Source organism: Salvelinus alpinus, chromosome 6 (assembly GCF_045679555.1).
Source record: "Salvelinus alpinus chromosome 6, SLU_Salpinus.1, whole genome shotgun sequence".
Lineage (NCBI taxonomy): Eukaryota > Metazoa > Chordata > Actinopteri > Salmoniformes > Salmonidae > Salvelinus > Salvelinus alpinus.
The window spans coordinates 21,784,626-21,809,870 of NC_092091.1; the positions used below are offsets into that span (position 1 = coordinate 21,784,626).

The 25,245-nt window shown below is 39.9% G+C and overlaps 2 protein-coding genes across 6 annotated transcripts in view; both read right to left on the reverse strand.

The window, feature by feature from the left end:
- The window catches only part of LOC139578355 (TLE family member 5-like), a 40,384-nt gene extending 23,842 nt beyond the window's left edge, over positions 1-16,542 (reverse strand). Inside the window, exon 1 of one of the 2 annotated variants that reach the window (XM_071405827.1) lies at positions 16,002-16,542. In XM_071405827.1, the coding sequence (XP_071261928.1) occupies positions 16,002-16,028 (27 nt within the window). In that variant the 5' untranslated portion in view covers positions 16,029-16,542. The remainder of the gene's footprint in view (positions 1-16,001) is intronic. The other variant, XM_071405828.1, reaches the window with a different exon arrangement.
- Positions 16,543-17,272: 730 nt separating this feature from the next.
- LOC139578379 (guanine nucleotide-binding protein subunit alpha-11-like) overlaps positions 17,273-25,245 on the reverse strand; it is a 59,702-nt gene continuing 51,729 nt past the window's right edge. For all 4 annotated transcript variants that reach the window (XM_071405872.1, XM_071405873.1, XM_071405874.1 and 1 more), the window contains 2 exons: positions 23,111-23,264; positions 17,273-22,717 (listed from right to left, as the gene is read on the reverse strand). In XM_071405872.1, coding sequence (XP_071261973.1) covers positions 22,527-22,717; positions 23,111-23,264 — 345 coding nt within the window. In that variant the 3' untranslated portion in view covers positions 17,273-22,526. The remainder of the gene's footprint in view (positions 22,718-23,110; positions 23,265-25,245) is intronic.

Consider the following 25,245-nt stretch of genomic DNA (forward strand, 5'->3'; position numbering starts at 1 on the left):
TATTTGGACATAAATGATGGACTTCATCGAACAAAACAAACATTTATTGTGGAACTGGGATTCCTGGGAGTGCATTCTGATGAAGATCAAAGGTAAGTGAATATTTATAATGCTACTCTGACATCTGTAGACTACACAACATGGCGGATATCTGTTTGGGTTGTGTTGGTCTCTGAGCGCTGTACTCAGATTATTGCATGGTGTGCTTTTTCCGTAAAGTTTTTTTGAAATCTGACACAGCGGTTGCATTAACTTCTCTGGGATAGGTGGGACGGTAGCGAAATAGATACAATTATTCACTAACCTTTGATGATCTTCATCAGATGACACTCATAGGATATCATGTTACACAATACATTTATGTTTTGTTCGATAATGTGCATATTTATATCCACAAATCTCGGTTTACATTGGCGCCATGTTCAGAAATGCCTCCAAAATATCCGGAGTAATTGCAGAGAGCCAAATAACAGAAATACTCATCATAAACTTTGATGAAAGATACATGTTTTACACAGAATTAAATATACACTTGTTCTTAATGCAACCGCTGTGTCAGATTTAAAAAAAACTTTACGTAAAAAGCACACCATGCAATAATCTGAGACGCCGCTCAGATTTAACAACATTTCTCCGCCATGTTGGAGTCAACAGAAATACGAAATTACATCATAAATATTCCCTTACCTTTGATTATGTTCATCAGAATGCACTGCCAGGAATCCTAGTTCCACAATAAATCATTGTTTTGTTCGATAATGTCCATTACTTATGTCCAATTAGCTATTTTTGTTAGCATGTGTAGTACCCGTGTCCAAACACTCGCGCAGATGCAGGCAAACGTCGGACGAAAACTTCAAAAAGTTATATTACAAGTCGAATAAACTGGTCAAACTTAGTAGAGAATCAATCTTCAGGATGTTGTTATCATTTATATCCAATAAGGTTTCAACCGGAGAATTCTTTTCAGTCTCTTAGTAATGGCGATATCATGAGGAATGCGCGTGACCAAGAACTGGCAATCTGCCAGACCACTGACTCAAACACCTCCCATCCGGTCCCACATCACAGTATAGGCTTCATTCAGCGTTCTACAGACTGTTGACATCTAGTGGAAGGTGTAGGAAGTGCAAACAGATCCATATATTACAGGGAATTGAATAGGCGATGAGTTTAACAATGACCAGTCTCAGAATTCTCACTTCCTGTTTGGATTTTTTCTCAGGTTTTTGCCTGCCATATGAGTTCTGTTATACTCACAGACATCATTCAAACAGTTTTAGAAACTTCAGAGTGTTTTATATCCATTAGTAATAATAATATGCATATATTAGTATCTGGGACAAAGTAGGAGGCAGTTCACTATGGGCACGCAATTCATCCAAAAGTGAAAATGCTGCCCCCTATATCAAAGAAGTTAAGAAGAAGTGGATCTAAAATTCCATGCATAACAGTTGTATCTTTTAGCAATGTTTATTATGAGTATTTCTGTAAATTGATGTGGCTCTCTGCAAAATCACCGGATGTTTTGGAACTACTGAACATAACGCGCCAATGGAAACTCAGATTTTTGGATATAAATATGAACTTTACCGAACAAAACTTACATGTATTGTGTAACATGAAGTCCTATGAGTGTCATCTGCATAAAGATCAAAGGTTAGTGATTCATTTTATCTCTATTTCTGCTTTTTGTGACTTCTCTCTTTAGCTGGAAAAATGGCTGTGTTTTTCTGTGACTTGGCTCTGACCTAACATAATCGTTTGGTGTGCTTTCGTCGTAAAGCCTTTTTGAAATCGGACACTGTGGCTGGATTTACAACAAGTGTATCTTTAAAATGGAGTAAAATACTTGTATGTTTGAGGAATTTTAATTATGGTATTTCTGTTGTTTTGAATTTGGCGCCCTGCAGTTTTACTGGCTGTTGATGAGGTGAGACGCTACCGTCCCACATAACCTAGAGAGGTTAACAAAGGGCTTTCCAAGAGTCCATTCTGTAGAGTGGAGAGAAAAAGGGGGAAAGGTATTTATGGAGGGGGGGGGGGGGGGAGTCATAAACCACCCCCAACCTGGCAACATCATGACACTAGCTATACCTATTGCCACATAGTAAATAAATAATTTAGCTAATAAAAAATAAAAAATCTGGTTAATAAGCTAACCCAATCATTGTTAAGGCCATCAATTTTTTTTCATATTATAATGGTATTTGGTCATGTGATTATGGCAGGGTTCAAAGATAGGAGAGAGAGAGAGCACCGCTCACGTTGAGGCAGGGAGATGACGAACAGGTCATCAGGTGAGAATGAGTTATAAAAGCACTATCAGTTCAACTCATCTTCACTGACTGTAGCCCAAGTGCTATAACAAATGTTGTTGCCTGCATTTTGATTTCATTTGGTTGTCATGGAGATTGAAGACGTGGCTGCGCTTAACAATGACACAAAGCAGATTGAACTGTTGCCGTCTGTCATATCCACCAGGAGAAGCTGGATACCATAGATAGGAAAACAATATGCCCAAATTTCATTTCTGGCAGTGACCCGCATAAACAGGTATTTGGTGCATTTAAGTGGATTGAGGCTGTAGAGCTGACCCCTCTCTGTACCACTATATGCCCACCTTTGTATAAGGTTGCAACCGGTTATTGACTGTTTTGAATGTGTATGTTTTTTACTTTATGGTGAATGATGAGTTGTTGCTATGTATTTATTATTTTTTTTTTTATCTATTGCTTGAGCATGACGCCATACTGATGTTCATGTTGAAGTCTACTGCTTGATCCATATTGAAGCATTAGGTTTTGACTGTCACTGAATTATTTTATGAATTAATACAGCAATTAAATTATGTAACCAAGTAAGAAGTTTCTGGACTCAGACTGCCTCGACTCCTTTTAAATGAACTAGGTATAATAAATGAGTTATTCAAGACCATATACTATACAAGCGTAGTAAAGGGTGCACAAATAGAATAATGGGTTGACATTTAAATGTCGCTAAAGGGGTGGGGTGGTGACTTTCTGAACTTAAGAGTAAGAACACAGTTTAAAGTAATATAGAAACATTGGTGTGGAGGGGGGCATGCCCTTGGACCACCCTAGAGGGGCGTTGACACTGGAACTCATTGACCCTGACCCCCCCCCAATATCCACCAAAGTTACAGTGTTGCACACAGACCTACATAACAAGGACTACACTACAACGGACGATAAGATCTTCCATCCAAGAAGAGCTCCCACAAACAATTCCATCTAAACGCCCCAGCTTAGAGGTTGTAAAGCCAGTGTACCCAGTAGAGTGAGCTGGCTGGCTCAGGGCTAACCCCTGCATGTTAGGGGCTGAGGAATTGGATTGTGTCTTAAGCGCCGGACTGGGCTTTAGACACAGCAACAGGGAGTCTAATCCGGTTTGGGCCAGGAATTTGATTATTATCGCCATGGACCAGGCTGGGGCTTACCCCCATTCCAGAGACGCAGTTAAGATGCTTTAAAATGTGATTATTTTACTTTTATCACTTCTAGTGAAGTGCACTCGCATACACAGCCCCCACCCCACCGCAAAGCCGGCCAAGCATGGCAGTCCAAACGCACAACGCAATGACATGGAGGGCATACCAGCACACACACACACGCCAGGGCAAGAGCACAGGGGCTGTAACAAGCCGAAGGAGACAGCCACGCAAGTGGAAATTGGTCACGAGCGGGGAAAGCAGTGAGGGCAACAGGGCCGTAGGTTTGGAGACCATGGGCAAGATTAAAAATATCCTGGTGAAGGAGGCTGTGAGATTAGTGTGTGTGTGGTTGTGCCTGTGATTGATGTCTCGTTCTAAAAAGCAAGGTTATTACTTACAAGGGTCCAAAAGGGCAGTACAATGATTACTCCCAGCTTCAGAAACAAATAAAAAAAATGGACAATGAAAGTAGAAGGCTGGAAGACCTGACATGCATCGGACACTAAAATGCTCCCTCTGGACCCTGACTCCTATCTGCTAAACAACGAAGGTAGCTACCTGGATTGTTAGACCTAGCTGGCCCACAGCCTAACCCTGGGCACTACCAGTCCAGTCTGGGAGGGCTTCCTGCCATAGATCTCTGGGGTTTTCAATGAGCTCCAAGATGAGGTGTTTTGTTGCTCAAGTCTTTCTCCTGCCTTGCGTGTATGAAGGGAGAGAGTACAGCTAATTCTCTTGTCTGTCCTCTGCAGTGCCCGTGTTCTGGCAGGTCTGGGGCCTGTGCCGGGGTTGGCCAATCAAAAGCCCCCTCGCCTAGCCGCTTTGTTCCAGTCCAGTGCTCTGCTCAGGGGTGCGGTTACACCCCCCCACCCACACAGCCACTGCTGAATACTGATGGAGGCACTGCTCCACTTCTAACCCCCCCTCCTCACACACTCCCACACATACTGCTTGTACCCTCACTGACACACACATACAAACATCCTCATCATACTCTGCTTTCTCTCTTTCATCATCCTCCACTTTGTCCTTTTCTTTCTCCTCTCTCACACACACACACACACACACACTTTAGCAGGTTCGGGAATAAGGTATGCAGACAACAAAAGGCCAACCCCCACAAACAAAGCATGCAATTATTTATGAACACATAAAACAGAGGCTCATAAAATCTACCTCCACACATACACATCAATCATAGAGAGAGCGGCCAGATGGGCGGTAACAGGTGTCTCTTCATGCAATCTTCAGGTCTCTGAATAATAAGAGAAACAACTCTTTCAGGTAGCACAATATAAATGCTGTGGTTCTTTCACTTCTCGGAGGATTTGAGAAGTAATGAATTCTAACCAGGAGCTCAAAATATATATATATATATTTTTTTTACATACTCACTTGCAGCAATGGCAAAGTCAAATTTTCCACATTATTTAGCGTTAGCATTTCATCTAGTTGGCAATCACTGAAATTGCTTTTAGTGAAATAAATGTTTTTTCAGAACCAGTCTCGTGTGTTAGTCCTCCATAACTGGGATGTATGAACCCAGGATGGGGAGAGGTGTATGGTGTGCATACCCTGCATGTGTTCATGATGGGGAATTGGACTGTCCCAATCCCCCAACCCCATAGTCACTTAAAAACCAGCCAGTGTGGCCCTGCACAAAAATCCATATCACCTGTGACCCGTGGCCTGCACTCAGCCCCTCAATAGCTGTGCCCCCCCGCGGGGTTGGTGGGGCACTGGGCCCTCTGGCATGCTAATGAGCAGCCCTGACATCTGCTGGCTGTGTGTGTCAAACTCCACAGTTAATTTGTTAAAAAAAAACAGAAAGCAGATGAGACCATTGAAGCCACTAAGGATATCTGTGTGTGTGTTTTAAGACCTGTCTGTACCCTTGTTATTGAGGTTGTGTATGGGTGAGTAGGAGAGAGTGAAAGACATGGGAAATCTTTATTTTAAAAATGGGTGTGCAATCATTAGTGCATTGACGAGTGGATGTCAGCTTTGGCTAGAGAAAGGTGAAGATGGCACCCTTATGTGTGTGCGTGAGACAGTGTGTGTGTGTGAGAGAGAGAGAGAGTGAGCGATTGAGCAGGGGTGGGTGGGAGTTTATTTAATGGGCGATACAGGGGACCAGGGATTAAGCTCCCAACCCCGGTTGGAGGCTTTAGAGAAAGTCTGGGGGCTGTACTATTAATTCAAGTGGCCTTAATAATGCCTCTGCATCCTCTGCCCCGACCCTCCCAATACGGCATCAGATCTGGGAACGCATGATAAAGCTAAATGAGCTGGGTGTGTGTGTGTGATCATGCACCTGTGAATCAAGGCCAAACTTCTTGTATTGTCTATAGGTTTGAGATTTTACTCCCATATTGCCAAATTTAGCAGCAGTGGCGACAAGCTGTTCTGTGGGTTCTACTTACAGCAGAAATTGTTTTATCCATCATCTGCCATTTGCTTATCTGTGTTAGTCACTCACAACCAAATGTATGCAAATACACCTGGGTTTAAACACCTGGTGCTGGTCACAGGGGCTTGAAAGATGAGATATCATGCTGTAACTGCTACAGTACCACATGGACTGGAAGCACATTCGCTTTCTTAAACCCCATTTGCACGGGAGTAGTTTTATTGGGGGAGATAATTATGTGCACGAGCACAAATTACCACATCAGTAATTTAAGTCCCATCCAAATCTGCCGAAAATTCCAAGGTCCTCTGATACTCCAAGGTCCTCTGATACTACTAGTCCTGTCCGACTCGACATCCCTGTGTTTTGAGAGACATGTCCAAGGTTGACAGGTGTTACTTGAAGTTTGAGCAAGAAAACAACTGATTCAATAAATGAATGCTTAAAACAAATGTGCTGTGCAAAGCCTATATATGAAGGGCCTACATGTATAAACTTTCACAGTGAATGCGTTTGTTAATATGTTGCGACAATGAATTAATTGAACATCGGCAAATGCACAAGTAAAAAAAAAAGTGTATATTTAATGCAACCCTTGCTGTTAATAGATCGCAAAGCAGCAATTCAACTAAGGTAAACTTTTTGAAATGACAAGTTCACTATCATCCATAACACATGCATCTCAAGTGAAAGTGCACTGTTTAGCACACATCTGAAGGCAGGGGGGATTTTAGGACGTCTTCCACTTTGGATGGCTAAAATATTCGAATGATTATGATCACACTTCCTTCATTCAAATATTATGGCGACGCTACACCAAAGACGGTTTGGTGCGATTTAGAAACTCAGCAATAGAGTGTAGACATTGGTAATGTTGCATATTACTATTGTAGCTGGAAACAGCTGATTTTTTAATGGAATAACTACATAGGACTACAGAGGACCATTATCAGCAACCATCACTTCTGTGTTCCAATGGCATGTTGTGTTAGCTAATCCAAGTTTATCATTCTAAAAGGCTAATTGATCATTAGAAAACCCTTTTGCAATTATGTTAGTACAGCTGAAAACTGTTGTTCTAATTAAAGAAGAAATAAAACTGGCCTCTTTTTTAAAAATGATTTTACTTTAGACTTGTTGAGTATCAGGTGCATCAGCATTTGTGGGTTCGGTTACAGACTCAAAATGGTCAGAAACAAAAAACTTTCTTCTGAAACTCATCAGTCTATTCTTGTTCTGAGAAATGAAGGCTATTCCATGCGAAAAATTGCTAAGAAACTGAAGATCTCGTACATCGCTGGGTACTACTGCCTTCACAGAACAGCGCAAACTGGCACTAACCAGAATAGAAAGAGTGGGAAACACCGGTGCACAACTGAGCAAGAGGACAAGTACATTAGTGTGTCTAGTTTGAGAAACAGATGCCTCACAAGTCCTTAACTGGCAGCTTCATGAAATAGTACCCGCAAAACACCAGTCTCAACGTCAACAGTGAAGAGGTGCCTCCGGGATGCTGGCCTTCTAAGCAGACTTGCAAAGAAAAAGCCATATCTCAGACTGGCCAATAAAAATAAAAAGATTAAGATGGGCAAAAGAACACAGACACTGGACAGAGGAAGATTGGAAAAAAGTGTTATGGTCAGACAAATCTAAGTTTGAGGTGTTTGGATCACAAAGAAGAACATTCGTGAGATGCAGAAAAAATGAAAAGTTGCTGGAGGAGTGCTTGACGTCATCTGTCAAGCATGGTGGAGGCAATGTGATGGTCTGGGGGTGCTTCGTGGTGGTAATGTGGGAGATTTGTACAGGGTAAAAGGGATCTTGTAGAAGGAAGGCTATAATCCATTTTTCAACGCCATACCCTGTGGACGGCGCTTAATTGGAGCCAATTTCCTCCTACAACAGGACAATGACGCAAAGCACAGCTCCAAACTAAGCAATAACTATTTAGGGAAGAAGCAGTCAGCTGGTATTCTGTCTACAATAGAGTGGCCAGCAGAGTCATAGGATCGCTACCCTATTGAGCTGTTGTGGGAGTAGCCCATCAAGCCAATCCAACTTGTGGGAGGTGCTTCAGGAAGCATGGGGTGAAATCTCTTCAGATTAACTCAACAAATTGACAACTAGAATGCCAAAGGCCTGCAAGGCTGCAAATGGAGGATTCTTTGACGAAAGCAAAGTTTGAAGGACACTATTATTTCAATTACAAATCATTATTTATAACCTTGTCAACTTCTTGACTATATTTCCTATTCCTTTTGCAATTAATTTCATGTATGTTTTCATGGAAAACAAGGACATTTCTAAGTGACCCCAAACTTTTGAAAGGTATTGTATCTACAGTGCCTTCAAAAAGTATTCAAACCCCTTGACTTATTACACTTTACTGTGTTAAAACCTGAAATCAAAATGGATTTAAAAAATCTACACACAATACCCCATGACAAAGTGAAAACATATTTGTAGACATTTTCATAAAATGTATTGAAAATTAAAACAGAAATCTCTTATATACAGTTGAAGTCAGAAGTTTACATTAGAGGTCGACCGATTATGATTTTTCAACGCCGATACCGATTATTGGAGGACCAAAAAAAGCTGATTCCGATTTATCGGACGATTTTATATATATTTGTAATAATGACAATTACAACAATACTGAATGAACACTTTTATTTTAAGTTAATATAATACATCAATAAAATCAATTTAGTCTCAAATAAATAACGAAACATGTTCAATTTGGTTTAAATAATGCAAAAACAAAGTGTTGGAGAAGAAAGTAAAAGTGCAATATGTGCCATGTAAAAAAGCTAACGTTTAAGTTCCTTGCTCAGAACATGAGAACATATGAAAGCTGGTGGTTCCTTTTAACACGAGTCTTCAATATTCCCAGGTAAGAAGTTTTAGGTTGTAGTTATTATAGGACTATTTCTCTCTATACCATTTGTATTTCATATACCTTTGACTATTGGATGTTCTAATAGGTACTTTAGTATTGCCAGCCTAATCTCGGGAGTTGATAGGCTTGAAGTCATAAACAGCTCAATGCTTGAAGCATTGCGAAGAGCTGCTGGCAAACGCACGAAAGTGCTTTTTGAATGAATGCTTACGAGCCTGCTGCTGCCTACCACCGCTCAGTCAGACTGCTCTATCAAATCATAGACTTAATTATAATAACACACAGAAATACAAGCCGTAGGTCATTAATATGGTCAAATCCAGAAACTATCATTTCGAAACCAAAACATTTATTAATTCAGTGAAATACGGAACCGTTCCGTATTTTATCTAACGGGTGGCATCCATAAGTCTAAATATTCCTGTTACATTGCACAACCTGCAATGTTTTGTCATAATTACGTAAAATTCTGGCAAATTAGTTCGCAACGAGCCAGGCGGCCCAAACTGTTGCATATACCCTGACTCTACGTGCAATGAACGCAAGAGAAGTGACACAATTTTCCTAGTTTAATATTGCCTGCTAACATGAATTTCTTTTAACTAAATATGCAGGTTAAAAAAAATATATACTTCTGTGTATTGATTTTAAGAAAGGCTTTGATGCTTTTGTTAAATCATCCCCCGTTTGGCGAAGTTGGCTGTCTTTGTTAGGAAGAAATGGTCTTCACACAGCTCGCAACGAGCCAGGTGGCCCAAATTGCTGCACACTAGTTAAAAGAAATTCATGTTAGCAGGCAATATTAACTAAATATGCAAGTTTAAAAATATATACTTGTGTATTGATTTTAAGAAAGGCGTTGATGTTTATGGTTAGGTACACATTGGTGCAACGACAGTGCTTTTTTCGTGAATGCGCTTGTTAAATCACCCGTTGGCGAAGTAGGCTGTGATTCATTGATAAATTAACAGGCACCGCATCGATTATATGCAACGCAGGACAAGCTAGATAAACTAGTAATATCATCAACCATGTGTAGTTAACTAGTGATTATGTTAAGATTGACTGTTTTTTATAAGATACGTTTAATGCTAGCTAGCACCTTACCTTGGCTCCTTGCTGCACTCGCATAACAGGTAGTCAGCCTGCCACGCAGTCTCCTCGTGGAGTGCAATGTAATCGGCCATGATCGGTGTCCAAAAATGCTGATTACTGATTGTTATAAAAACTTGAAATCGGCCCTAATTAATCGGCCATTCCGATTAATTGGTCGACCTCTAATTGTTATGTTTGGAGGAAAATGGGGGGAGGCTTACAAGCTGAAGAACACAATCCCAACCGTGAAGCACGGGGGCGGCAGCATCATGTTGTGGGGGTGCTTCGCTGCAGGAGGGACTGGTGCACTTCACAAAATAGATGGCTTCATGAGAAAGGAAAACTATGTGGATTTATTGAAGCAACATCTCAAGACATCAGTCAGGAAGTTAAAGCTTGGTCGCAAATGGGTCTTCCAAATGAACAATGTCCCCAAGCATAGTTCCAAAGTTGTGGCAAAATGGCTTAAGGACAACAAAGTCAAGGTATTGAAGTGGCCATCACAAAGCCATGACCTCAATCCTATAGAAGATTTGTGGGCTGAACTAAAAAAGCGTGTGCGAGCAAGGAGGCCTACAAACCTGACTCACTTACACCAGCTCTGTCAGGAGGAATGGGACAAAATTCACCCAACTTATTGTAGGAAGCTTGTGGAAGGCTACCCGAAACATTTGACCCAAATGAAAAAATTTAAAGGCAATGCTACCAAATACTAATTGAGTGTATGTAAACTTCTGACCCACTGGGAATGTGATGAACGAAATAAAATCTGAAATAAATCACTATTATTCTGACATTTCACATTCTTAAAATAAAGTGGTGATCCTAACTGACCTAAGAGGGATTTTTTTACTATGATTAAATGTCAGAAATTGTGAAAAACGGAGTTGAAATGTATTTGGCTAAGGTGTATGTGAACTTCCCGACTTCAACTGTAAGTATTCACACCAACATTGCCTATTATTCTTTTCAAAATTCAAAAAAGTCTGGTTGTTGATCATTGCTAGACAACCATTTTCAGGTCTTGCCATAGATTTAAGTAAAAACTGTAACTCGGCCACTCACTGTCTTTTTGGTAAGCAACGCCAGTGTAGATTTGCCCCTGTGTTTCAGGTTATTGTCCTGCTGAAACGTGAATTCATTTCCCAGTGTCTGGGGGTGTAAAGCAGACTGAAGCAGGTTTTCCTCAAGGATTTTGCCTGTGCTTAGCTGCCGTCTTTTTTTCTTAACTCTCCGTTTGTTTATTTTCTATCCTGAAAAATTCCCCAGTCCTTAACGATTACAAGCATACCCATAACATGATGCAGCCACCATTATGCTTGAAGAAAATGGAGAATGGTATTCAGTAATGTGTTGTATTAGGTTTACCTCAAACATAAAACTTTGTATTCATGACAAAGTTAATTTGCTTTGCCACATTTTTTTCAGTATTACTTTAGTGCCTTGTTGCAAACAGGATGACTGTTTTGTAATATTTTGATTCTGTACAAGATTCCTTTTCACTCTCAATTACACTGTTTTTGTTCAAACGCAACAATTTCATTGATTTGACTTAGTTACAGTTCATATGAGGGAATCAGTCAATTTAAATAAATTCATTAGGCCCTAATCTATGGATTTCACATGTCTAGGAATACAGATATGCATCGGTTGGTCATAGATACCTTAAAATAAAAATTATGAGCATGGGCCTCACAATCTCATATTTTTGTGCACTTAAATTGCCATTGATAAAATGCATTTGTGTTAGTTGTCTGTAGCTTATGCCTGCCCATACCATAACCCCACCGCCACCATGGGGCGTGGTTCAATGTTGACATCTTTCTGGAAGATTCACTTGAAGCCAAGTTTCAACCTCTTGGCAGAGGCAACCAGGTTTTTGGCTAAAATGTCCTGGTACTTGCAAAGTTCATGATGCCGTTGACCTTAAAAGGAAACTCTCAAACTATATTTTGGTATTTGTTTCATTAGTGCACTGTTGAAAGAGTACCACAATTTTTTTGCATGTCAGCAAGTTTTCAAGATATAACTTTCAAAATACAAAAAGTGTCTCAGTCAGTTGAAGGGTTCTGTAGAATGGGATGGGGATCCAGTTAGGTCTCTCACACAATTAGGAGCACTTTCCTTCTCCTCTGCACACTGATGAAGTGGTTGGAACCTTTGCAGTCTTCTCAGACACACTGCCTGTCTTAGAACAGAGACGCATCCCGCGGCTGCATGCACAAGGGCACACCATTCATATCATGAGACATCCAGGCTCTAGCCTGAGCAAACAATTCCTCCCCCTTCTACGTTGGCACTGGCAGTGACAAATTGTTGCTATGGAGCAAGCACACCGTGGTAACATAATAGCCTTGTAATAGTTTTTGCCGACATTGTATTCCAAAACTTTCATTTCAGGTTTTATTTGTGCTGTGAACGACAGGGTCTACACAGCACCAACACCGTGCAAATGCAATTGCTTGTTTAGCACATGACAGTGATGTGAACATTTCAAATAGACGTTTACTGAAGTGTTCATTTTTTACTTGAATATGTACACAAATATGAGTTATGTGATCATGGGTTGAGAGTCGTTTTTTTTTTATACCATAGACCACTTTCTATTACCATGGGAAATTGGGATTTGGGAAAAAGATTTGGCCTATTCCAGTCATAAAAAGGCACCCACCAGGGTTAGTTGTTTTCATGCTGGGAAATATGCATTCCAATACACACAATAGCTTGGTTTTAATACAAATGGAGACAGATTTTTTGGGTGAATATTCTAAAATATGCATAAAGAATATTCACATTTTCCCACAAGAGGTGTTTCCATTAAACTGACTTATTGAGGACAAAATGCTGTGTGTGATGACGTAGTGCACAAAAAAAACTTTTGCAAAAACCAAGAAGTTCAATGTGTTTCCATCTACCGATGGCTGCCAAATCTTTTGCGATAAGTCGCAAACTTGCCCAATCTGTTTTTGCCGCATGCTCTCTAGACATTTCTCTGATAAAGTCGACAGGGTAGGTTATAAGATATGGATAAGAGCAATATCATTTTTATTTGATAACTTGCAGCCAAGCATTGATCATCATCTCACCAGCATTCAAATAATACCATCAATATTTATAGGAAATTTGCATCAAGCTCATCATCAAACTCTTTTGGTGGGGGTCGGGGGGGTCCGACGCTAGTTAAGTACTTCTCTCTATGCGTAGTCTGACCTTGATCTTAAGCATGACATTAGCATGCTATTCACCCGCTATTTGTTTTAGGTGGAGATCAAATAAATTAATATGTGTCTACAGATACACCCTATTTGATTTCTAGAATGTTTAATTTATATGCCTGGACTTTTTCACTGTATATATAAAAATAAAAATAAATTAAAGTACAATGTATTGTGTTAAATATTAGCCACTAGCAGTAGCCACCGTCAGTTATACCCGCATGCATTTATAACCTTGTTATTTTCCTTACACTTTGCACCATTATATATTGTTTGTTTACGTTTCCTCTGTCACGTTCGCGTGTCTGTTCCTGAGGATCGCTAGCAATAGTGGTTCATAGTAGGCTAATGTATTACAAGTTGTGAAATACTTTGGGACTTGTAGCCTATTTGAATCATTATGGAATGCAGACCATATGTATCAGTTTAAACCTGGAGCCTGGTGCACGGTTCATGATGTCTGTGTAACAGTATAACTTTAGACCGTCCCCTCGCCCCGACCTCGGGCGCGAACCAGGGACCTTCTGTACACAACAACTGACACCCACGAAGCGTCGTTACCCATCGCTCCACAAAAGCCGCGGCCCTTGCAGAGCAAAGGGAAACACTACTTCTAGGTTTCAGAGCAAGTGACGTAACTGATTGAAACGCTATTAGCGCGTACCCGCTAACTAGCTAGCCATTTCACATCCGTTACATCTGGACCATTGTCACAGTTCCATGATAAGTGAAGAATATTAAGGTAGATTTATAGACTACTGTTCAAACCATATTCTACACTTTTCTCACCTTCCAATATGTCATGGATTGAACAGTTGAATATGGTAATTTTAAGGATGAATCAAACCAGTGTATTTTTGATAAACCAATATATTTTGTGTAAAGGCATCCAAACTTGTTTTTTAATTATTCATAAATACTTTCCTAACCCCAAATAATATACAATAGAGTATTTTGAATGTACCAATTGGTGCTGAAAAGGCAACGAATGTCTGTATTTACATGGCCTTCTCTCCATATGCTCTAATAAGTTTTATTTTTTAAAGATGTCTTTATATAAATGTACTGAAACCCCTATTGAATGACAACTCCATGAGGAAAAAACCCAGCAAGTGGGAGGGTTTTCACCAGGTGAATTACATTTATTCAGTGCGTGCAAGGGAACAACGCCTGCAAAGCCTATTACGCACCGGCATAAGCTAACGCCTTGATCACACCGATAGTGTCATTGTGCAAAATAGTATGCAGGATCATCTGGATGTGTATGGAACAAAAGTTCAACATTCACCTTCTGCTACCATTTCTGTCAAGTCGTCTACGCATACAGTTTGAGCATACATTCGATAAATCCAAAGTATGCACCACACAGAACGCACTGCAACAGCAATGCTACAAGGCAAACGCAGCGTTCCACTGGAAATTAATTACTTCTGGTGTACCAAAATGCAATGATGCTGTCGATCACACGGCCAGCATCATTGCGCAAAATAGAATGCACATGCAACAAAGGTTCAACATTCAACTTCTGCTACCATTTCTGTCAAGCCATCTATGCATAGTTTGACGCATAGGTTCGATAAATCCAATGTATAGACAAGAGTAAACGCACTGCAACTGCGTCTGCAACGCTGCAAGGCAAACGCAGCGTTTCATTGGAAATGAAAGTAATTCTGGTGTACCAAAATGCAATGACACTGCCGGTGTGTTCGAAGCGTAAGCCTGAAAAAGTACTACTGAGAAGTTCGTAGGAAAGGCGTGCCTATAAAAAGCATTCATTTCCTAAGTCTGAATCAGGCCCTTAATGCTTTCCCACGTTGTTGTAGTACAACTTGGCATATCATCCCGTGACTCCAAGTGATGGTTTACGCCATCAATTTTCACACAATTAATTTTACCGACAAAAAAACGAAATTGTACCGACACTTCATGTTTCCATAACACCTGTCGTGTTTTTCATGTTATTTATTAATACGCCATTACTATACTTGCATAACAACTGGATGGAAACGTGTTTATTAAGGCACAACACAGACCTACTACATGGGTTGCAGGCCATGAATCACAAGCCAGTATCAGCTCTACCCCTCAGTATATTCTGGATACTAAGGTAGATACTCAACTTAAGTATTTTATTGTCAAGAGAATCATGTAGAGACAGCCGTACTTATCGTTGTCAAAGAAACTATAAATTCCATTGCCAACAAATCATATCAGAACTGCCTGTCTTTCGAAAGTTAATTATGTTAAATGTTTTAACATTGGACATGAACAAATCTCCCCCCAGTTCCTGTATCATGTCTGCAAAGTCCATCAACTTCTTCAATGTCATCATTTGGGGCTCCCTGTAAGAGTAATCGCTACACTGTATGCATTACGTTGTCGGGCTTGTATACTTGTAGCTACAGTAAAATAGCCACCCGTTCTACATTTCCCATCTGCCTTGCAATCCAAATTCATTAGCAATGCAAATCATGCCGATTCTGTATTGAACAGAACAAATATTGTAATTGTGTCACCGACAGTTTGATGTAAATACTTGGAAATTAGCATGATTCTTTTCCACTTTAACTAATAACCTGTGAAATCGCAGTCAACAAACGGCATACAAATGTATGGGCACAACAAGTAGTTTTAAGCATAATACGGGCCATGGTAGTTAGGCATAAATAGGCCCTAACTTATGTCTGGTTTGGTAATCAAATTGCCCCAGGGGGTCTGCTTAATTCAGATTTGAAACAAAATGTGACGATCATTTTTCTTGATGGAAGTGACATGCTGAAAGCATAAAAACCTTTGATGCAATACAATGTAACGATGTATGCTCATTATATAACTAGATACAATCTAACTGGCACACGCAGACAAACAAGTTTAATACAGAAAATAATCTAGTGATTCTCCGAATATGACATTAAATCCACTTACTGAATGTCTGGATTGTGGAAACATCATGTCAATTCCTTGTTTATTGTTTTCCTTCCCAAATACGATGAATGATGAGTATTCAAAATGCAGCCACAAAAATATTGGCTTGTTGTTCCCCTCTTTGTCCGTATTTGCAAGCTCGAATCTAGCCAATAATCGCACGAGTTGACCAGATCACTAGCGAACGCTAGTTATTGTCCCCAAAATTGGTGATCCAGCTGGCGTTAGCTAGCTAATCAATATCTCTTGTTTGTCCAGGTGTATATCACTCGACAAAAGTAGCCTAGTAGCTACCAGCTGGAATCTCGTTTTCGTTGGTGATGAAATACAAACCTCGACCATTTGAATGTTCCTTTCTTAATTCTTCAAAGGCTGTCGCTCAAAATGATTAATCGCTGTTGCTAACGTTAGTTTTCAGTTTATAGGTAACTTAACTAGTACACTAGCTAGCTAAATATAATATGCATATAACTACAAATGTTATGGATAACGCTAGGTCTTTTCGTGGTTTCTTTTGTTCGGTCTTCTTTCACCGTGTGTTTTCGCCAACGCAACAAAGCCAGCTAAAGATATATGTCCGTTAACACACAACGCTTCAGAGGGAAAACTGTTCGAATTCGCAAAAATAACAAAATGGATCTCCGTATTCGCTTAAATTGAATTCCTCCCGTTTATTAACTAGTGCTGGTAAACAAAGTTGGCGCAAAAAAACGACTTAAGCTTAAATCATTACATTAACAAATCTTATAGTAAACTTTAAAGTATACACTTGCTCAGCCTCTGTCAAATCTGTCCCTAGCCGAAATCCGAATTTGTGGCTGAGGCTGAAGTCGACATTCCATTCCTGAGGCAAGTTGCGACATTACAAAACGCCCCACAAAGATATCCACCGTACAGAACAAATCACATTCTATGCCAATTGGAATAGAACGCAGTGGGTGTTAAAGAAAATGTATTTCTATCTGAAACGTTCTACGTTGCACTTCTAAACATGCCCCAAACGTCATCCCAGAAATGTAATGGCTAAATAACTAGCGCCCCTCGTGGAAGGGAACACAAATCCCACCTTGAATGAGTACACTAGCTGCATTTAATTTTTGTTTTCTATTGTTTCCCACTGTGGTGTCAACCACATAAAATGTATCAAATTTGTCTTCTGGATTATTTTTTTGTTTAAATCATAAAGCCTCATTAAAAGGTGTAGCATAGGCTATGTTTCAAAAGCTAATTGTTCATAAATGAGTTCATAATATACAGACAGAACACCAGCACAGAGTATAGGAACACATTTTATTCCAATTTAAAACATACTTTTTCTTTAAAGGAGAAGGCTATGAAAATCATTTTCATGTTTGAATGAGGTTCAGGCAACAGTGGTTGAAATGAAACATACAAAAGAAAAATACTGAAAATCAATACCCATTAGGTCCCTTTTCTGAAGGGCTTTGCATTAATACAGTTTCTCCCCCTCCCCCCACCCAAACCAACACATGCAATTAAAATGTGATTTCTTTAAAAACAGCAGTTTATCATTAAATACAGAATAAAAGTCACCTTTTTCATTTATTTATTCATCTTAAATCACATACTTAGTGTTTATTTGTTTTAAAAAGTGGACCATGAAATACATAGGTCCTTATTATGATTTTTCACAACATTGGCACTTGTTAAGAGTCTGGCTCTACAAAGAAAGGGGATTGGCACATTCATTATTGTACATAATTTACATTTGGTATACTTAAGAAAAAAATACATTACTTTCAATTTATACACCACTACACAAAGTTTATTTAACCTCTTATTTAAAAATCTATCATATTAAGTGCTCCTAAATACAAGAGTTCAGGTAATGCATCAGCCTTACAAAAGAAACAAAAAGATGCAATGATAGCTTTTAGCATTTCTGTGCATCCATCACATCAGTATGGATCTCAAGAAAAAGCATTAACCATCAAAAGTGTATACACATCTCATAGTACCAACAAAACGTGCTTGAATGAACATGTAAGTTGCATGAATGCAGGAAGTCCCATTGCTGCAGCGCAGGTTCAGTGCATTGACCCGGGAGAAAGAAAGGATTAAAGATCAAGTAAGAGGAGACAACAGCTGATATTCTAAAAAACACCATATTCATTAATTCACCGATGAATCCAACTGCTACAGTATATTACCCCTTCGGTACCTTCACTTGGCAAAGCATTACAATAAATAAAGTTTAACAGGCTTATTTCAAAATGAACTGTATGGAAAAATGGTGGCAACTGTTTGTATATACTGTAGTGCTAGTCAGTCTATGGCATGGACTTGCCTCTAGTAGTGTATCCCTTCCTCAATCCCCACTGTGCTGGTTTTAGTGACGACAGTACTTCTTTCATGTTCTCTTACTAGTTATTGTGATGTTCAATTAGTGTGCTGTAGAGGGTGCACATAACACAGCTACATACACACTGTCCATAGTCCACATGTGGAGAAAACCAATGTACTTGGTTTAAACTGACACTGACTGTATGCCCAGAAAACCCATGGTAGCATTCTCATATCTGCCAACAGCAGGGAGGGAGGCCTGCGCCAGACATTCGTAGAGTGTTTTTTGGAGCGAAGCAACCACACAGCACATCATACACCTCAAAACCACTGGATCACAAGCTGATGCAGATACCTACAGTAAAGAGCGCAAAAGGTGTACAATGTAACTAAATGAATGCAAAACCACTGGGGGGTTACAAGCATGAAGAGAGCCCAGCATGAGTGTCATGTGTAGAACTAAACCCTACTCTACCTAAGCAAGTAAACCACAGGTCAAAGGGAGTGTGCTTCTTGAGGTAACAGAGCAGCAGAGAAGCAGTAACCACTCTAAAACAATTCAAAAACAAGCTGCCTTGTTGGTCGTGATCTGAAGTACCACTGGCAACATCTCAGTCCAGCCTGCCCTGGCAAGAGACCTTCGTACTCCTGAGAGAAATTAAAACTTGCCTACAAGCTCAACAAGTTAAACCAAAAACATCCGTTCAGACATATGCAATCACGAGAAAATTTCAAATTTAGTTGAAAACCTCATCTGCAGTTGCACAGGAAGCATTCATATTTCTGCTTCTTATGTACAGTTCACAAATAATGTGGTATATAAAGTATTAGGTGTGGGACCATTAATTAACAAAGAAAGGCCTTCAAATACAAGTTGTGCAACACCAAACATCCCTGACAACTCGCAAGCTGCCTTCACGACAAGGCCACATCCACCGTGGGTTGGCCAAATGACAAGTTATTACAAAATGTCCAACATGTTTCAACATTTTTAAAACACTGTGGCACTTAAACTAAGTCCAAAAAAAGGTAATACTTTTCCACCTTCAATGAAAGCAACATTTATAGATATTTCCATGAATTGCACAAACCATTTAACAACTGACGTAGAGACAATGTAGAGGAAAGGTAAAAGTTGGACCTTTCAGCCAGGCTAGTATACAGTGGACATTAGTTAAGGGGGACTGAAGAGTATACCCAAGCCAACATTATGGGCAAAACATTCTTAGGTTGCAATTCAATGTAATTGTAAACACACAGCAAGATCTTAAACAGAGCACAAACTTCACTTTGCAGGGTAAGTGCTTGCCATGTACAGTAGAATGTGAAAAATATTTGGGCACCCTGCACTCAGTTTGGCATTATTTTTGGCACCAAAAATACAAGATATGAAAAACAAGTCTGTCATGATAACTCTCTAAAGTGTTAAGTTTCACCTAACCGCTCTCACCCTACGCTCTCTGGAGTGCAAATAGCACTGTGGCAATCATATGTCTTCCAGTCATGGTCTTTCTTAGTATATAAATGTCAAGCATAGAAACATGACTAGTAGGGCACATAAAACACAAACCATCCACAACAATGGACTAAAGCCAAGCTGAAGACATGAATGGCAGGTGGGAACGGAAGAGCACACTAAAGATTGGCTGAGGCAGGCAGCTATGCGATCCCCTTGTGATTTTACTAGGCTCTGCTCGGGCCCAAACGGGCTGGTCAAAGTTCACAGGCAAATAGCCAGCAGAATTCATCCTCCAATGATCACCAACTGGCATCCCTGGACAGTTTGCACTCAACCTGTGGCAATGGCCTTCCCATTGGCATCAACACACCCCAACACTGGCTCCCTGATTCATAACACCCACTTTAATTGCACCTATTGCTCTATATCACCCATAGAGTCCTTTAATTATCTGTCAACTTTGCTAGTAGTAGCCCTTATAATGAAAAGTTATGAAAACTCACCTGAATTACGTTGAAGACAAAATAGCAACCTATCGACATATTGTTAGCTATGGAATCTTAACTATCAAGCAAAAGACAAGATATGGGATTAAAACCAATACCAAACTAAAATCTTAAATTACAAAAATGCAAGCACAGACCAGTTAAATTCAACCACTGATGAGTTTTTTTTTCTATTTGCATAATGCACCAACCCAAAATGGAAAAGAATCTTCCCATTCTCAAGCATTTCAAAATTGAAACAGAACATAACTGCAACTACCAAGTATGATGTCTCTAAAGAAAGGTAGATCACTTGCCAATAAAATCTTCTTTTTTTTTTTACAGCAGTATGGACCCCGTCTCTCCCAGTCTCCCATCTGATGGAGACACTTCTAGATGGAAGCAGGGAGGAAGAGTCAGACGAACAACATCTAGAGCTCTGGTCCATAAATTAGACAAATTTAAAAAAGACTTACTCTTATTTATCACTACCATTTCTCAAAATATTGGCCAAATAGGGATGAAATATCCAATACCTTTAACAAAGAGAAGCTGTACTGACACCGGGTGGAGGACCAACTTGTGACTTAAGTTAACTGGCAGCACTAAAGATTTCTTTATTACAACAAACTATTGCTCCTTTATGTCATCTGCACAAGTACAGCAAGTTGTTTACCTTCATTGGAAGATAACCAAAATGTAAAAAAATTCACAGAAACAGTATCAAACAATTGTAATTAATTAGGCAATTGTCCAAAATAAACTGTATAGTACGGCAAATATAAATTAGTTTGGCCTAAATTAATGTACCAAACTTTTCAATGCAACTATGAGAGAAGACACACATGTAAATATACACATTTCGTTTCAGTCATCTCCATCACCCCATTCCCCAACGAGTTGGTTTTGTTCATCGTATCTGAACAGTCTTGGGGGATGTAACTGATACTGGCAACTTGATTGTATCTACAGCAAACAAAACATAATACATTTGGCAAATGGTACAGCATTTTAAGGAGTAAAAATCATGACAAATTAAATATAAATAGTGCTGCAGTTTATTCATATTGTTGTTTTAGTTTTAGAATGTTACAAGATGCTGCCAATTCAACAAGTGGTTCTGTGAAAAATTTAAATGATTTTTTGTCTAAGGGACACAGGGAGCAGTGGATTGAGGAAACATGTAGGTTACATCCTCTATTGGATAATTGTGACTTTCCTCTTGGAAATGAGAAACACTGCGGTCTTGTTCATCTTTAATTAACATCTTCATCGGGAAAGCGGTAGTAGCAATAGTAATAGTCAATAAACTCACCTAAAATAATTCTTAATATACACAGATCAATTTACTTCATCTCTCCCACCCTTGCTCTGTCTGTGTGAGCATCCACTTGATTGTAACACACACTTTTTACATTCAACAGTGCAAGGTGACTTCTAGCCTAGCGTGAGGTTTGGAAAAAACACACCTCAAAGACCATGTAGAGTTGAGCTTCCTCAGCACCACCCGCACCTGCTCCAACGATATTCTATGCAGTTACCCACAACCCCCTGCAGACTGGTGGGTGCCCAGTCCCCCCCATCCCGCAGACAGACCCTGCTGACTGTGAAGGGGGGACACTGGCATTTTCCTGCTTTCCTACACCTCAGCTCATCTCTCCTTCCTTTAAATCACACCAGCATCCAAGCCACCAAATCAAAACAGACCTCTACCTACCTACCCACCCACCCCCAAGCCCCCCTCCTTTAACAGGGGTGACCCAGAGACGCAAGCCAAACCAGGTGACAAATGAGAGCTGTCAACCACCAAGTCAAGTCAGAGCAGCCTCCGAGTATATATATATATTATATATATATATATATATATATTATATATATATATATATAGGTGTTTGTGTGCGCGGGTGACATTAGGAGGGATGTCAGGCTGCAGTGGGCAGGGAAGAGAGGAGTGGGGGGAATGACTGGAGCTGGAAAAACACATCCAATTAAACCATAGACAAGAAGCAGGATGATGTTGGGACCAGGGGTGAATAGAACCTGGAATATATTACGCATGTGTGATCGAGTGTTTGTGTGTGTGTGTGTGTGTGTGTGTGTGTGTGTGTGTGTGTGTGTGTGTGTGTGTGTAAATGCATGTTGGTGAATGTGTCTGCATGTGTGTGTGTTAGTGCAGGTGTGTGTGTGTTAGTGTGTGTACTGTTTCATTTGTTGGTGTGTGTGTGTGTGTAGATGTGTACTCTGCGTGGGCTGCCGGTTTCTCTCAATTTCTCTCTCTCACACCAGGTTGTACTCCTTCAGGTTGAGCTGCAGGATGGTGTCTTTGACGGCAGCGAACACAAAGCGGATGTTCTCTGTGTCTGTGGCGCAGGTGAAGTGGGAGTAGATGATCTTGTCGCTGTCAGGGTTCAGGTCCACAAACATCTTTAGGATAAACTCCCGGCCCGCCTGAGCGTCTCTCTGGGGCCCTAGGGGTACACACACACACACATTATCCCAAAGCTACAGGCAACAGGACACATCACTGTGTACCTGTGCTACCAACGAACACACAACATTTCAAATTGAAAGGACGACGTTACATGATCTCAAAAGGTAAGCGATTTAAATCCTGAATGGTGTGAATTTGTATTACATTTCAGTTCATTGTCTAGCCACACGGTGTCACTAAATACTAACAAAAATACATTCAGGTCTGTTCATGCCACCTATAGAGTTTGAAATGAATAATGTTCCAATAATAAATAAATATATCATATGCATTATATTTGATAATTTGCCTCAGTAGCTGCCATGGTACTGGACATGGCCACATTAGCCAGTGCAGAGAGGTGCTAGAATAAAGGTAAAGAGTTGTTTACCATCAAACTCGGGGAAGTAGTCGACCAGGTGGGAGTAAGTGATCTTCTCCTCCAATAGGTCCTTCTTGTTGAGGAACAGGATGACGGAGGAGTTCTGGAACCAGGGATATGTGATGATGGTCCGGAACAGAGCCTTGCTCTCCTCCATCCGATTCTGACAGAGAAAGAGGGAGGTAGAGCGATAGGGACAGAAAGGAAAGGATGGTCAGAACTCACTTGGTTCCTTTATTTGATTTATATAGGCTATGCACAAAGTAGTCTATTTTGCATAGATAACAAAATATAATCACAGCGACTGTTAAACAATAAACCAAAGAACTTTGAGGCCTTCAAGTCCACCCAAAAGGTATTTTGTTTAGAAGTAATATCTACGTGATTCCAGGCTATTTTGAAACGGTAAAAACAGCTGCTAGCAATGTGCTTTTTCTCTGAGCAAACATGATAAATGTTCTATTTTTGATGATATGGGAGCGAATACATTCAAGCAGTATATCAAAACTGGAAAAAATGTGTAGGTTGCACTGGCAAGTATAAGAATATTTGCCAGGGTATATTATTTCATTATAAATCTGATTATTTCACATGGGGGAGATGTGAGAAGCTAAAATGCTAGCTTGCTTGCAGTTTTTAGCAAGCTGCTAGCAGAGTAGCCTACAGCCAAATGGCAGGCACAAAATGAGGTAATGTAAAACAAACCTACACTTTTATTACATGTAGCTATTATTCAAATATGCAATTGGTTTTCTTGCTTTGAAATGAGCCAACAGTGGTGATGTTTTTAGCGTGATTATTAGGTTAATGAAAAACAAACATATGTTTTCATTATTCTATGTCATGCAAAAACATTAACAAATATGTTAATTAGTGTTAACATTTTGTTCTGTTCAATTACCTAAAATCAACCAATTTATTGCTTTCAATTCATCTATTGGGCCAAAAAGACTTGACAGTAAATCTTACTTTTCCTATGAAGAAACAACCCCTTCTCTACTAGAGCATACCCATATATTTGGTGGCAGGGAGCCTAGTGGTTAGAGCGTTGAACCAGTAACCGAAAGGTTGCTAGATTAAATCCCCGAGCTGACAAGGTAAAAATCTGTTGTTATGCCCCTGAACAAGGCACTGTTCCCCGGTAGGCCATCATTGTAAATAAGAATTTGTTCTTAACTGACTTGCCTAGTTAAATAATAAAAACTTTGGTCATTCATGAGATCATTTAATCCAAGATACGGCTTGATTTAATAGCAGTTCTAACAAAATAGTGAATCTAGCCTAAAAAAAAAAGAAGAATCTGGTTAGAAAACACATGGCCAATTGCCACTGCATACAACTCAATTCAGTGTAATTTTAAATGCCTGACTGCACTTGATAAAAACAATGAAATTGTCTAGTGAAACAATCATATGGCTTACAAAATATCATTGTAAATTGGTCTCTAGGGTACAAAGACTCCCATGGCATTTATAGGAAATAAAGGTGGGGTAGTGATGAGATGTATTATTCCCATCCTCCAAATAAGTTCACCAATTTTTGGGGGAGGAATCAATAAATATGTAGTTGAAAAATATAATGGATGGAGTAATGCACATGTTAGGGTTAACTTTGCTCTTGTGAGTTTGCTGTGGTCTGCGTTAAGTCTATGTGAGAGCAGATCTTTGGCATTATATAATCCCATTATCCATGCAGAGGCACCCATCCTGTCTGTGTAAGGAGGGCCTGCTCTGCTGCTCCTGTGACATGATGTTTACTGTCAGATCAGGTAGATCCAGTAGCGAGAGCAGTGCAGGAGGATGTGGATGTCTCTACCCTCCCAAATACTCCGCTCTGCTCCGCCTGGCAACGTGGTGCAGTGCTGTATGAAACACTCTGTCATATGACCCATCAGACAGTTTGTTGTTCTAAACCAGCTCTCTCCGATGACTAAACAGCCTGATCATATTATCCTCATTTCATCTGGAGCTGCAGTCAAAGGGACACCAGCAAAATGGAAAACAAAACAAAATACACTCATCCACAAACAAGCAGGATATAAGAAGCTACTATCTACCGAATGACTGTAAATAAGAGACTAATGACAGTGTGCCTGGTGTGTGTGTGTGTGTGTGTGTGTGTGTGTGTGTGTGTGTTCAATCTCA